This window comes from Trematomus bernacchii, unplaced genomic scaffold (genome assembly GCF_902827165.1).
Source record: "Trematomus bernacchii unplaced genomic scaffold, fTreBer1.1, whole genome shotgun sequence".
Taxonomy (NCBI): Eukaryota; Metazoa; Chordata; class Actinopteri; order Perciformes; family Nototheniidae; genus Trematomus; species Trematomus bernacchii.
The window spans coordinates 1,247,044-1,261,070 of NW_022987577.1; the positions used below are offsets into that span (position 1 = coordinate 1,247,044).

General features: G+C 41.0%; 1 protein-coding gene across 1 annotated transcript in view; it reads right to left on the minus strand.

The window, feature by feature from the left end:
* lsp1a (lymphocyte specific protein 1 a) overlaps window positions 1–14,027 on the minus strand; it is a 37,069-nt gene that overhangs the window by 19,400 nt on the left and 3,642 nt on the right. Inside the window, exons 2-3 of the mRNA XM_034126899.1 lie at window positions 6,655–6,801; window positions 761–1,169 (exon numbers count right to left, since the gene is read on the minus strand). Coding sequence (XP_033982790.1) covers window positions 761–1,169; window positions 6,655–6,801 — 556 coding nt within the window. The remainder of the gene's footprint in view (window positions 1–760; window positions 1,170–6,654; window positions 6,802–14,027) is intronic.

The following is a 14,027-nucleotide window of genomic DNA, read 5'->3' on the forward strand; positions in this document are numbered from 1 at the left end:
TTGACTTTACATGTAATCATGCCACGCCCAAAAAACACAAAGCGTCCGGTGTGAACGCACTGTTAGACTTAGTATAGAATTGTTTAAACTTGACTCGAAGTTGTATCAAATAAATTGGTCTGAAAAATCTTGAAATGCGATTCTGTCTAGTTTCATAGTCTTACAATTTAAATCTGACTCTGACGTGTCATTGAATCGTTCCTTATGACCCTCGACCCTCAGTTATTTTGGTGACTTAGAGTGTTTCTCAATGTCGAGTACGCTTGCTTGGTAGCACATGTCTGCCGAGCATCTTGCTTCAGAAGCGAGGCAAGAATACTTCCTGGCATTCGGAAAACGAAGTGTGGAACACGCTAGCAAGTGTGCAGGTGTGCGTCATATGAGAGGCCCCGCCTCTTACATCTTCCGCCACAGATTTGGGGAAATTGGTCCGTGCGCAAAGCATTGTGGGGATTTTAAGACCGCGGAGTCTACTCATGTGCAGCCTCGATATTTCTCCAAACGGAGTACGCCGGGCTCGGTAGATTTCCAAGTATGCTGGACATTGGAACAGTACTTCGGCGGCACTCGATGACGTAGTATGCTTGAAATAGTGGCTCTGAAGCAGCTTTACTCGCGAATGAGAAACACCCTTAGACCTGGACTCTTTCTCAAATGACCTAAATAACTTAACTTTAGACCCTTTAGAACTTTAGACCCAGAGTTCATTCTGATGAGTCGAGACTCGACTCAGACAAGTCTTCACTGGATTAAAACGCACCTCTTTCGGCTTTTGAACCTCCGCCTTCCTCCTGATCATCACCTCCTCCCTCTTCCTCTTCTCCTCTTCCTCCTCTTTCTCCCTCCTCATCCTCTCAGCTCGATTAAACTCTTCCTCTTCCTCTTCTTGCTTCTTCCTCCTCTCCATCTCCACCCTTTCCTCTTCTTCATCGTCTTCTTGGTGGTGCTCCTGTCTCTGCAGTCGGCTGGAGGAGGTGACGGAGGTCTGGACGGACTTCACGGATGCAGATTTGTTCTTCCTGTTCTCCTCTTCCTCCTCTTCCTCTCCTCCCTGGCTGAGTTCTTGCAGGCGTTGCTGCCTCCTCCTCTCTCTTCTCTGCGTCCAATCACTGAAGCCCTCGTCCTCCTCCAGAGACGGAGAGCTGTTCGGCTTCAGAGCGCCATCGTACCTGAAGGAGGAGACGATAGAAGAGTAAGGATTAATCTCATGTTCAGGTGTATATCAGTATGTAGTGTCTCTACTTTAAAGAGTCCTCTCCTGCTGATGTTCAGGTGTATATCAGTATGTAGTGTCTCTACTTTAAGGAGTCCTCTCCTGCTGATGTTCAGGTGTATATCAGTATGTAGTGTCTCTACTTTAAAGAGTCCTCTCCTGCTGATGTTCAGGTGTATATCAGTATGTAGTGTCTCTACTTTAAAGAGTCCTCTCCTGCTGATGTTCAGGTGTATATCAGTATGTAGTGTCTCTACTTTAAAGAGTCCTCTCCTGCTGATGTTCAGGTGTATATCAGTATGTAGTGTCTCTACTTTAAAGAGTCCTCTCCTGCTGATGTTCAGGTGTATATCAGTATGTAGTGTCTCTACTTTAAAGAGTCCTCTCCTTCTGATGTTCAGGTGTATATCAGTATGTAGTGTCTCTACTTTAAAGAGTCCTCTCCTGCTGATGTTCAGGTGTATATCAGTATGTAGTGTCTCTACTTTAAAGAGTCCTCTCCTGCTGATGTTCAGGTGTATATCAGTATGTAGTGTCTCTACTTTAAAGAGTCCTCTCCTGCTGATGTTCAGGTGTATATCAGTATGTAGTGTCTCTACTTTAAAGAGTCCTCTCCTGCTGATGTTCAGGTGTATATCAGTATGTAGTGTCTCTACTTTAAAGAGTCCTCTCCTGCTGATGTTCAGGTGTATATCAGTGTGTAGTGTCTCTACTTTAAAGAGTCCTCTCCTGCTGATGTTCAGGTGTATATCAGTATGTAGTGTCTCTACTTTAAAGAGTCCTCTCCTGCTGATGTTCAGGTGTATATCAGTGTGTAGTGTCTCGACTTTAAAGAGTCCTCTCCTCCTCTAAATGCACTAAAACCTATATAACACACTACAGGAGAGGGAAACCCCCATACAGCCTAATAGGGGACTCTTTAAAAGAATTACTAATGATGCTTCTGACAAGTTCTTGCAGATCTGCACCTGCTTCTTGTATAATCGTATCCAAACTTTCTGTAATGTTTAATGAGAGTGTCTTATATTAAATAAGTGTTTGGACACATTCTCCTCTCAGCATCTGCCCCATCCCCCGTTCTCCACGCTGAGTTGAAGTAATGAAAGTGTGTGTTTTGATCACAGGAGCAGAAAGGAATTCACTCGGCATTCCCAAGATGATTAAGAAGCCGGCAGAGGCCCCAGTGCATGATGGGAGTCTCTCAGCGGCTAATCAACCTTAACGAGCTGCAGTGTGTTTCTGAGAGGACACCTGCACACACTCAGGTACACACACACACACACACACACACACACACACACACACACACACACACACACACACACACACACACACACGCACACACACACACACACACACACACACACACACACACACACACACACACACACGCACACACACACACACACACACACACACACACACACACACACACACACACACACACACACACACATCTCTGTTTGTAATTGTTTTGCTCGTCTCAGTCTCAGATTCTCAGCTGCAGGTTTTCTGAAATATTCTGTCTTCAATTATAATATACTTTGTGTGTGAAGCGCCTTTTGAAAACAATGTTTTACAACGTGTTTTATATTCAATAAAAGGCAAAGGCGGCTACAATAAAAAACATCATAAAGGAGGAACACAAATGCACCAAAGATTAGAGATCAAAACTTCACAAAACGTAATGTGCAACTGATTCACATAAAAGCCAATTTATTAAAGTGTGCTTTTGAAGGATTACAAAGAAATCTGATTCTACGCAGATATCCAGAATATGAGCGTCTTAAAGATTCTGCTTTTAGGGTGTTCCCTCTCCTTTAGTGTTCTGTAGGTTTAATGTAAGTGGTCTGCAGAGGCTAACATCCCTGTGTTCCTTCCAGAGGGAGTTCATTTCACTCTTTAAAGTAGAGACACTACATACTGATATACACCTGAACATCAGCAGGAGAGGACTCTTTAAAGTAGAGACACTACATATTGATATACACCTGAACATCAGCAGGAGAGGACTCTTTAAAGTAGATACACTACATACTGATATACACCTGAACATCAGCAGGAGAGGACTCTTTAAAGTAGAGACACTACATACTGATATACACCTGAACATCAGCAGGAGAGGACTCTTTAAAGTAGATACACTACATACTGATATACACCTGAACATCAGCAGGAGAGGACTCTTTAAAGTAGAGACACTACATACTGATATACACCTGAACATCAGCAGGAGAGGACTCGTTAAAGTAGAGACACTACATACTGATATACACCTGAACATCAGCAGGAGAGGGACTCTTTAAAGTAGATACACTACATACTGATATACACCTGAACATCAGCAGGAGAGGACTCTTTAAAGTAGAGACACTACACACTGATATACACCTGAACATCAGCAGGAGAGGACTCTTTAAAGTAGAGACACTACATACTGATATACACCTGAACATCAGCAGGAGAGGACTCTTTAAAGTAGATACACTACATACTGATATACACCTGAACATCAGCAGGAGAGGACTCTTTAAAGTAGAGACACTACATACTGATATACACCTGAACATCAGCAGGAGAGGGACTCTTTAAAGTAGATACACTACATACTGATATACACCTGAACATCAGAAGGAGAGGACTCTTTGAATTGAGTACTATTAAGGTTTTCAAACATTTGCGTCATTTGAACTCAGCATTACGTCAACGCCGCAGAAAGACCTTTAAATGACAGGCTGCAGCTGAGATGTGACGGAGGTGTAATTAAAATAAAAAGTCCTCTGAAACACGGTGGTAGTTTTCCCCTGGAGACGCTCTGTATTAAACATTCCTCTGCGGTGTGTAATGAGAGAGCAGCTGTGTGTGTTTTCTCTCGATGGAAACGTTGGTTTTATGAACGCAGACGAGCTTTAAAGCTTCACATCTGGGAACAAACCTCTTAAACTCTCAGTTATCGCCCGTAGAAAAACACGCGGCGACAGTTAGCGGCTCGTACAGGAAGTGGCTGGACTCGAGGCGAGCGGGTGAAAAATGTTCAGCACTTAATAACTTCCTGCGTTCACATGAGTACAAGAACGAGGAATCCAACGACTTCTTAATGTCATATCTGCACTTTTTTAATGGCAAACGCTGCCTGAAATCCTGATTCAAACATGTGCAGACACTCAGAGGTGGGAAGTAGTGGAGTACAAATACTTCGTTACTGTACTTAAGTACATGTTTCTGGTATCAGTACTTCACTCCAATACTTATTTTTCTGACAACTTTTTACTTTGACTTCTCACATGTTGAACCCAAATACCTGTACTTTCTACTTCTTACATGTTGAACACAAATACCTGTACTTTCTACTTCTTACATGTTGAACACAAATACCTGTACTTTCTACTTCTCACATGTTGAACACAAATACCTGTACTTTCTACTTCTTACATGTTGAACACAAATACCTGTACTTTCTACTTCTTACATTTTGAACACAAATACCTGTACTTTCTACTTCTTACATGTTGAACACAAATACCTGTACTTTCTACTTCTTACATGTTGAACACAAATACCTGTACTTTCTACTTCTTACATGTTGAACACAAATACCTGTACTTTCTACTTCTTACATGTTGAACACAAATACCTGTACTTTCTACTTCTTACATGTTGAACACAAATACCTGTACTTTCTACTTCTTACATTTTGAACACAAATACCTGTACTTTCTACTTCTTACATGTTGAACCCAAATACCTGTACTTTCTACTTCTTACATGTTGAACACAAATACCTGTACTTTCTACTTCTTACATGTTGAACACAAATACCTGTACTTTCTACTTCTTACATGTTGAACACAAATACCTGTACTTTCTACTTCTTACATGTTGAACACAAATACCTGTACTTTCTACTTCTTACATGTTGAACACAAATACCTGTACTTTCTACTTCTTACATTTTGAACACAAATACCTGTACTTTCTACTTCTTACATTTTGAACACAAATACCTGTACTTTCTACTTCTTACATGTTGAACCCAAATACCTGTACTTTCTACTTCTTACATTTTGAACACAAATACCTGTACTTTCTACTTCTCACATGTTGAACACAAATACCTGTACTTTCTACTTCTCACATGTTGAACACAAATACCTGTACTTTCTACTTCTTACATTTTGAACACAAATACCTGTACTTTCTACTTCTTACATGTTGAACCCAAATACCTGTACTTTCTACTTCTTACATTTTGAACACAAATACCTGTACTTTCTACTTCTCACATGTTGAACACAAATACCTGTACTTTCTACTTCTCACATTTTGAACCCAAATACCTGTACTTTCTACTTCTTACATGTTGAACACAAATACCTGTACTTTCTACTTCTTACATGTTGAACACAAATACCTGTACTTTCTACTTCTTACATTTTGAACACAAATACCTGTACTTTCTACTTCTTACATGTTGAACACAAATACCTGTACTTTCTACTTCTTACATGTTGAACACAAATACCTGTACTTTCTACTTCTTACATGTTGAACACAAATACCTGTACTTTCTACTTCTTACATGTTGAACACAAATACCTGTACTTTCTACTTCTTACATGTTGAACACAAATACCTGTACTTTCTACTTCTTACATTTTGAACACAAATACCTGTACTTTCTACTTCTTACATGTTGAACCCAAATACCTGTACTTTCTACTTCTTACATTTTGAACACAAATACCTGTACTTTCTACTTCTCACATGTTGAACACAAATACCTGTACTTTCTACTTCTCACATTTTGAACCCAAATACCTGTACTTTCTACTTCTTACATGTTGAACACAAATACCTGTACTTTCTACTTCTTACATGTTGAACCCAAATACCTGTACTTTCTACTTCTTACATGTTGAACACAAATACCTGTACTTTCTACTTCTCACATTTCCCAAACAGGCTGGTTCCTTTAGTTTGAATGTGTGTTTGGTGGCGTGATCATTATTATTTAGAGTCATTGCGTGCCTATTGATTTGAACACGATCCGTGTATCCATCACTTCCTGGTCTTCTCTAAAGAAGAGGGACCAATGAAAACGTTGTCATGTTGCCGTTGTTCAGCATGGAAACATTCATTAGCTAACAATGACATTATTGTGCTATTAATGTAAAGGGAGGTCAGGTACTCTTTAAAACAGCTGCTAGTTATGGGTACTTTTTACTGAAGTACATTTCAAAGCCTCTTTACTTTTACTTGAGTGAAGAAGTTTAGTCAGTACTTCTACTTCTACCAGAGTATTTTTAAACACGAGTATCTGTACTTCTACTTGAGTACAGGATGTGTGTACTTTTGCCATCTCTGTGCAGCACTGAATTTCTTTCTTAGCAATGTTGCATGACTCACATTTTATTATTTTCACACAGTTTGTTAGTTCTTACATGCTCTCCTCTGCCGGCATCCCGTCCTCCGGCGAGGTTTCTCCGGGCATCGAGCCTCCGTCTGTCCAGCAGTACGATTCCCTCGCTCTGCGGCGACGCTCCCTCTCCAGTTCCTCAGCATCCTCAACACTCCTCTGAGCCGTCAGCCTAAAGAGGGGGGGAAAAAACCTATTGTTATTAAGGTGATAATAATAATCCAACATATGCAATGCTTTCTTTACAAAATAATAATTATGTCTTCAACAAAGCTGTTTCCTAGCTTGCTTAAATTCCAAAAAACGTCCAGAAACTTTGAAGGGGTCATATCCTTCTGATGTTCAGGTGTATATCAGTATGTAGTGTATCTACTTTAAAGAGTCCTCTCCTGCTGATGTTCAGGTGTATATCAGTGTGTAGTGTCTCTACTTTAAAGAGTCCTCTCCTGCTGATGTTCAGGTGTATATCAGTATGTAGTGTATCTACTTTAAAGAATCCTCTCCTTCTGATGTTCAGGTGTATATCAGTATGTAGTGTCTCTACTTTAAAGAGTCCTCTCCTGCTGATGTTCAGGTGTATATCAGTATGTAGTGTCTCTACTTTAAAGAGTCCTCTCCTGCTGATGTTCAGGTGTATATCAGTATGTAGTGTCTCTACTTTAAAGAGTTCTCTCCTGCTGATGTTCAGGTGTATATCAGTATGTAGTGTCTCTACTTTAAAGAGTCCTCTCCTGCTGATGTTCAGGTGAATATCAGTATGTAGTGTCTCTACTTTAAAGAGTCCTCTCCTGCTGATGTTCAGGTGTATATCAGTATGTAGTGTCTCTACTTTAAAGAGTCCTCTCCTGCTGATGTTCAGGTGTATATCAGTATGTAGTGTCTCTACTTTAAAGAGTCCTATCCTGCTGATGTTCAGGTGTATATCAGTGTGTTGTGTCTCTACTTTAAAGAGTCCTCTCCTGCTGATGTTCAGGTGTATATCAGTATGTAGTGTCTCTACTTTAAAGAGTCCTATCCTGCTGATGTTCAGGTGTATATCAGTGTGTTGTGTCTCTACTTTAAAGAGTCCTCGAGTGTGTTTCCTCTCAGGTCGTTTGGAGACAGTAAAAGTCTGAAGGAGAACCATTTGTCACGAATCTCACGGCACACTGACTCCTCCATAACAGAGTGTGTGTGAGGTGGAGGAACATCTGAGGAGTGTTTATCTGCAGCACAAACACACACAGTATTTATTACAAACACTCTTAATCTTTATTTATCCGGAGACCATGAACACTCACACATGCGTAAATACTCCTCAGCGTTTCACTTGAAACCTTTTATTCTTTGTTTAGTTAACGGCAGATACCAATCTGCTTTAGGAGTTGTGACCAAAATAAGAGACATCTCACTTATACATCACCTTTTAGAACTTTAAACCTTGACGTCTTAACAAGCAGATCCCTGTTTAGTTAAAGGCCACATTTAGCCAACATATGTGGCCTTTAACTACATCTGGCTAAGAAGCAAGCTGTTAGTTTGTGAAAACTTGGGAATTGATTTGCTCTAAAGTTGTTTACGCTCCCACCAAAGAACAGAAAACAACAACATTTATTTTGACTTTCAACAAGCTGACAGCCCACTCAATTAAATCACCTTTTTTAACCTCTGGAAAAATATGCAAGCTGTTGAAATCTCTCAATAAGAATCTGATCTGCATGGCGATAAAGAGAGCTCTGTTTCTGGAAATATCTACTTATCACTTCCTCCTCGTCCCCCATTTGTCTCTTTGTCCTTCCTGTAGGCGGACGGAGGGACAAATGGAGAGGAAATGATGGGGGAGGAGGTGAGAGGAGGTGAGAGGCCGGGGAACAGCTGTGTGTCGGTCAGAAACTCACTGATGGAGGCTGGAAGCCGCAGAGATGCAGCGAGTACAGGGTCAAAAACACAGGACTTTCAAAATAAAGGTCAAAGTGTGAGAGACCATGGATTGTTTTAATTAAAAGCTTAGGGTTACGGAGTCAGACACAGTTGACTTTCATAATAAAAGCTTGCGGTCGTATTGTCACAGATTATATATAATACATATAGCTGACTTTCAAAGTAAAGGTTTCTGATCCCCAAAGTCAGAGACAGCTGAATTTCAAAACAAAAGCTTACGGTCACAGAGAAAGAGACAACTGCATTTCAAAATAAAAGTCCCTGTCCCAAAGTCAGACAACTGAATTTAAATAGAACAGCTTTCGGTTACAGTGCCAGAAACAGCTGACTTCAAAATAAAAGACAACATTCTACCAACTTTCTTCGTCACCACTTTGTCGCTTAAAATTTTAAACAGGAAAATGTTTTTTAAGGGAAACTTTTAAGCAAAATGTATAAGATACTTTAGATTTATAAATAGGTTCATGTGGGAGCATTGACAGTGGAGTTGTTTTGGGATAAAAAGGTCTCTGGTTTGTTTGGGTGTTTAGCTGTTTGAGCGAATCTCTCATTACGTCTCTTTTCTGTAATCAGCCTGTGGGATTCTCAAACATCTGATTCACACTAAATCCTCAACTGAGAGAGTTTAGAGTACCGGGGATTACCGGCAGATACTTCCTGCTTCTCCTCCTGTGTTTCATCAACACTACATCTTTCTGTTTCTCTTCCAGACTCTTCTCTTAGGTCTGGACTCTGTCTGGACTAACCCTAACCCTACGTTACACATTAAGACAACCTGTAGGAAACACTTTCTCTTCCTGCAGCATTGTGTTGTTTCTCTGTGAAAACTGAAACTCCAGAGGCAAGACGCATCACGCCTCAGATTAAAGGCTGACGAAGTGCCCTTGAGCTCCAGAGGTCACGAGGTTCAAACCTGAGCCAAGAGACCAGAGAAGTGTTGAGAAAATGGGAAAGTAATAAGAAGTGATGAAAGGACTGCAACACTAAGGTGATAGTTGGTGTATATTTTGATGTTATAAACAAAAAATCAGGCATACTAACAGCTGTTTAAATGTGTTTTTATCATCTCTATTGGTGGATGCCAGGCTTTGAGTCTTTGTGCTAAGCTAGGCTAGCAGTTTAACTGGGTTTCTAGTGTTGTGCTAACCAAGGCTAGCAGTTTCCCTCAGTTTCACTTCTGTTAATATAGGCTAGCCGTTTCCAGTCTTTGTGCTAAGCTACGCTAGCAGTTTAAGTGGGTTTCTAGTGTTTGTGCTAAGCAAGGCTATAACAGTTTCCCTCCGTTTCCATTTTTGTGTTAATATAGGCTAGCAGTTTCCTGTCTTTGTGCTAAGCTAGGCTAGCTGTTTCCCTCTGTTTCCAGTCTTTGTGCAAAGCTAGCAGCCTTCCTTCCTGTCCTTGTGCTAAACTAGCTGTTTCCCTCTGTTTGCTGTCTTTGTTCTAATTTAGGCTAGCAGTTTTCTTGTGTTTACAGTCTTCTTGCTAAGCTAGGCTAGCAGTTTCCCTCTGTTTCCATTATGTTAATATAGGCTAGCAGTTTCAAGTCTTTGTGCTAAGCTAGGTTTGCAGTTTTTCTCTGTTTACAGTCTTTGTGCTAAGCTAAGCGAACAGCTCTCCTTCCTTTCTTTGTGCTAACTAGGCTAGCAGGACTCACATTTCCAACTTTATCGTGCCTAAATGATGATGAATGATAACCCAAAACAAGACTTTTTCTTTGTCACAAAACAGTCTTTCAGTGTTTTGGAGACAGAGCTGGTTGCTAGCAGATTTTGTGACCACAAAGACTCTAATAATTAAAGCTGTGTTCAGTGCAACCACCAGAAACACGACACACACACCACATAAAAGCTGCAGCACCTGCAACACAAGCCTCATATTGTTTCCCTGTATCTGTCTGCACTTGTCTGGGATTTTACTTTATTGGCCGGAGACGTCTCCCGGAACGAGAGTGAAAGAGGATTCGCCGTAAAGGAGGGTAAAAGTATTAGCGGCTCTTTTGTCAACACTCATGCTGTCAGCGCAGGGATGACTCGGTTGACTAATAACACGGCTCGCTTTCAGCCGGGGGACAGACGAGGACGTTTGTGAGATGAAGTCACTGTCGAGACAAGTCAGGACTAAATCACTCTTACACAAACAAATGACAAAAAGATAAAGACACTTCCCAGGAGAGTCAAAGTCAAGTCAGTGGATGAGTTGAGAGGAAGGAGATCAACCTGCTGAGTCAAACTGCTGTTAGAATTAGTTTTAATCACACAGCTTCTGTCATTTCAACATCACAGGTTACTAGAGAGAGGTGGAGGAATGATTCATAAAAAACAGAAATTAGTCAGTGCTGACGTGAAGTCATGTGACCGTGCTGTTGCTGTAGTTCCTAGCTTTTTACCTGGGAAATTTCATGATTGCATGAAACATTTGAACAGATTAATATTCTGTAATCATTTTACTCAGTACTTTAACAACACTGCTGATAATACTTGCTTTAAAGTACGTTTTTTAATTCAGAACTTTGACTAATTTGTGCTTTCACTTCATCAAAGTATCCAAATACCCACCAGTTTATATTCCTCATATTTCCACATATATTTCCCATGAGGCAGTTTCTGACTACAGTATGATCAACATGTTGTTTTTTGTGTGGCGCTGTGGGCAGCTCGTCTGTTTTTAATCATCTCTCTGAGTCTGATGTCATCCAGGAGGCAGACAAAACAGAGCGCTGACCTCTGACCCCCGAAACCCCCTCCCCACATGGGGGAGTCCTTGCTGTTTACGATACGGGGAGATAAGAGGCTGAGGAATGTTTTTGGGGTGGAGGGGGTGGAGTTGGCTGGTGAGGGATGGGGTTGTTGAACTCCCCCCCCCCCCCTGCAGGTCATCTGCATTAAAGGACAAGGGAAAGTAAACAGAGCGGGGCTTCCTGTTTCCAAGAGGCATATCTGTGAGAGCAGATACACCTCAGTATTGACTGGTGCAGTGATGTGGTATTTTGGTGCATTTTTGGCTATTCTGTATTATTTTTGTCACATGAAATCAACTGTACATATGGTTCTGCTCATCTTCTATCTGTGGATATGTTGACACATGACTTCACGTCACCACCACTAAGCTAAAGGTGGCTAATGTTGGGCTATAAAGGAACTACAGCACGATTTTAGAAGCAATGTATTTATATTGGTAGTATGTGTCGTGCCTGCACCAAATAATAACAAATTAGAAGGAAAAAAAGATTTTTTTAATTACAGATTTCAGTATTCTGAGGCTCTTTGCTCCATTTCTTTTTCTCGCGGACGGCAAACAAACTCAAATACTCAAATTTAAAATAAAAGGGTTAGGGTTAGGCTTAGGATAAGATATTGAGTAACATCGTGCAGGCACGAAACATACTACCAATAGAAATACATTGCTTTTAAAATTGTTCTGTGACACGAAAAAAATGCGAAAATCGTGTTGGTGAACACGAATCAATAGATTAAATTAATTTCGTGACCATAACACGAAATGCCGTGAGACTGGGTTGCGTCACCACCGCTAAGCTAAAGGCGGCTAATGTTGGGCTATAAAGGAACTACAGCACGGTCACATGACTTCACGTCACCACCGCTAAGCTAAAGGCGGCTAATGTTGGGCTATAAAGGAACTACAGCACGGTCACATGACTTCACGTCACCACCGCTAAGCTAAAGGCGGCTAATGTTGGGCTATAAAGGAACTACAGCACGGTCACATGACTTCACGTCACCACCGCTAAGCTAAAGGCGCTAATGTTGGGCTATAAAGGAACTACAGCACGGTCACATGACTTCACGTCACCACCGCTAAGCTAAAGGCGCTAATGTTGGGCTATAAAGGAACTACAGCACGGTCACATGACTTCACGTCACCACCGCTAAGCTAAAGGCGCTAATGTTGGGCTATAAAGGAACTACAGCACGGTCACATGACTTCACGTCACCACCGCTAAGCTAAAGGCGCTAATGTTGGGCTATAAAGGAACTACAGCACGGTCACATGACTTCACGTCACCACCGCTAAGCTAAAGGCGCTAATGTTGGGCTATAAAGGAACTACAGCACGGTCACATGACTTCACGTCACCACTGCTAAGCTAAAGGCGCTAATGTTGGGCTATAAAGGAACTACAGCACGGTCACATGACTTCACGTCACCACCGCTAAGCTAAAGGCGCTAATGTTGGGCTATAAAGGAACTACAGCACGGTCACATGACTTCACGTCACCACCGCAAAGCTTTAAAGGTGGCTAATGTTGTGCGTGATGACGTTTAGTCGTCTCATTTGGACATTTGTTAGCAACTGCCATTTTTAAATCAAACGTTGGGGTATTTACTGACGTATTTAACTCCTAGAATCAAAATCTCTTCAGCTTGTGTTAACCACTGACCTGTTTCAGGCTAACAACCAAAAGCATGTTAACAAAAACATCCAGACAAGGGGACAGGAAGTGCTCAAATCCTGACTCATTCTTATGTTTACGACTCATTCCTTTGGCTCTCTATATGTTTACAAGATTCTGTTCTGTTACTATTAACCAATAAATAAAAAAGTGACAGGAGAAACCCTGCAGCTCTGCCAGGAAATGAGTCATTGTCTGACGGATGATGGATGTCTAACAGTTGATGTGAGATGTATATCTGTTGGCTCGAGCTTTCAGAGTGATGTCAGCTCCAGACTGACGCCATCTGCTGAGTCGACTGAATCACAGCTGTTATCTGTTGCACAAACACACCAAAAAACCCTCTGCTCTCTCTGTGACTCAGAGCTTTACACGGAGCGCCACGATTACAACACCGCCACTGACACGAGGATTTACGACTCACACATACATCAGGGTTTGGGGAAAGCATGTTGGGAAACTTGGGAAATCACAACGGACACGCTGAGAGAAGATTTTCTGGTTTTAAATGTACCTTTACAACGATTCACACGCTTGTCAAACGTCTGATTGATCCTCATTGACTGGATCATGTCTTAATGTCTTAAATACGTCAAGTTTATACTACTCACCAATTGAGCTTTTTAAATTCATTGTAAAAATTGGCATTTGTCATCGTTTGTCAAGCAAGTGATGACTTGGAGGATTGTCTCGGTCAACTTTTTTGAATCAAGAGAACACAATCGAGTGGTTCTTAAGGTAGTTTTTCAAAATAAGAGAACTCTGAGGATGGTCAGACAGTACAACCTGATCCAAAAGACCCAATAAAACCACATCTTGTTCTTGAGTAAAAGTGGAAGTATTCAGATCTTGTACTTGAGTAAAAGTAGAAGTACTCAGATCTTGTACTTGAGTAAAAGTAGAAGTACTCAGATCTTGTACTTGAGTAAAAGTAGAAGTACTCAGATCTTGTACTTGAGTAACAGTAGAAGTACTCAGGTCTTGTACTTGAGTAAAAGTAGAAGTACTCAGATCTTGTACTTGAGTAACAGTAGAAGTACTCAGATCTTGTACTTGAGTAAAAGTAG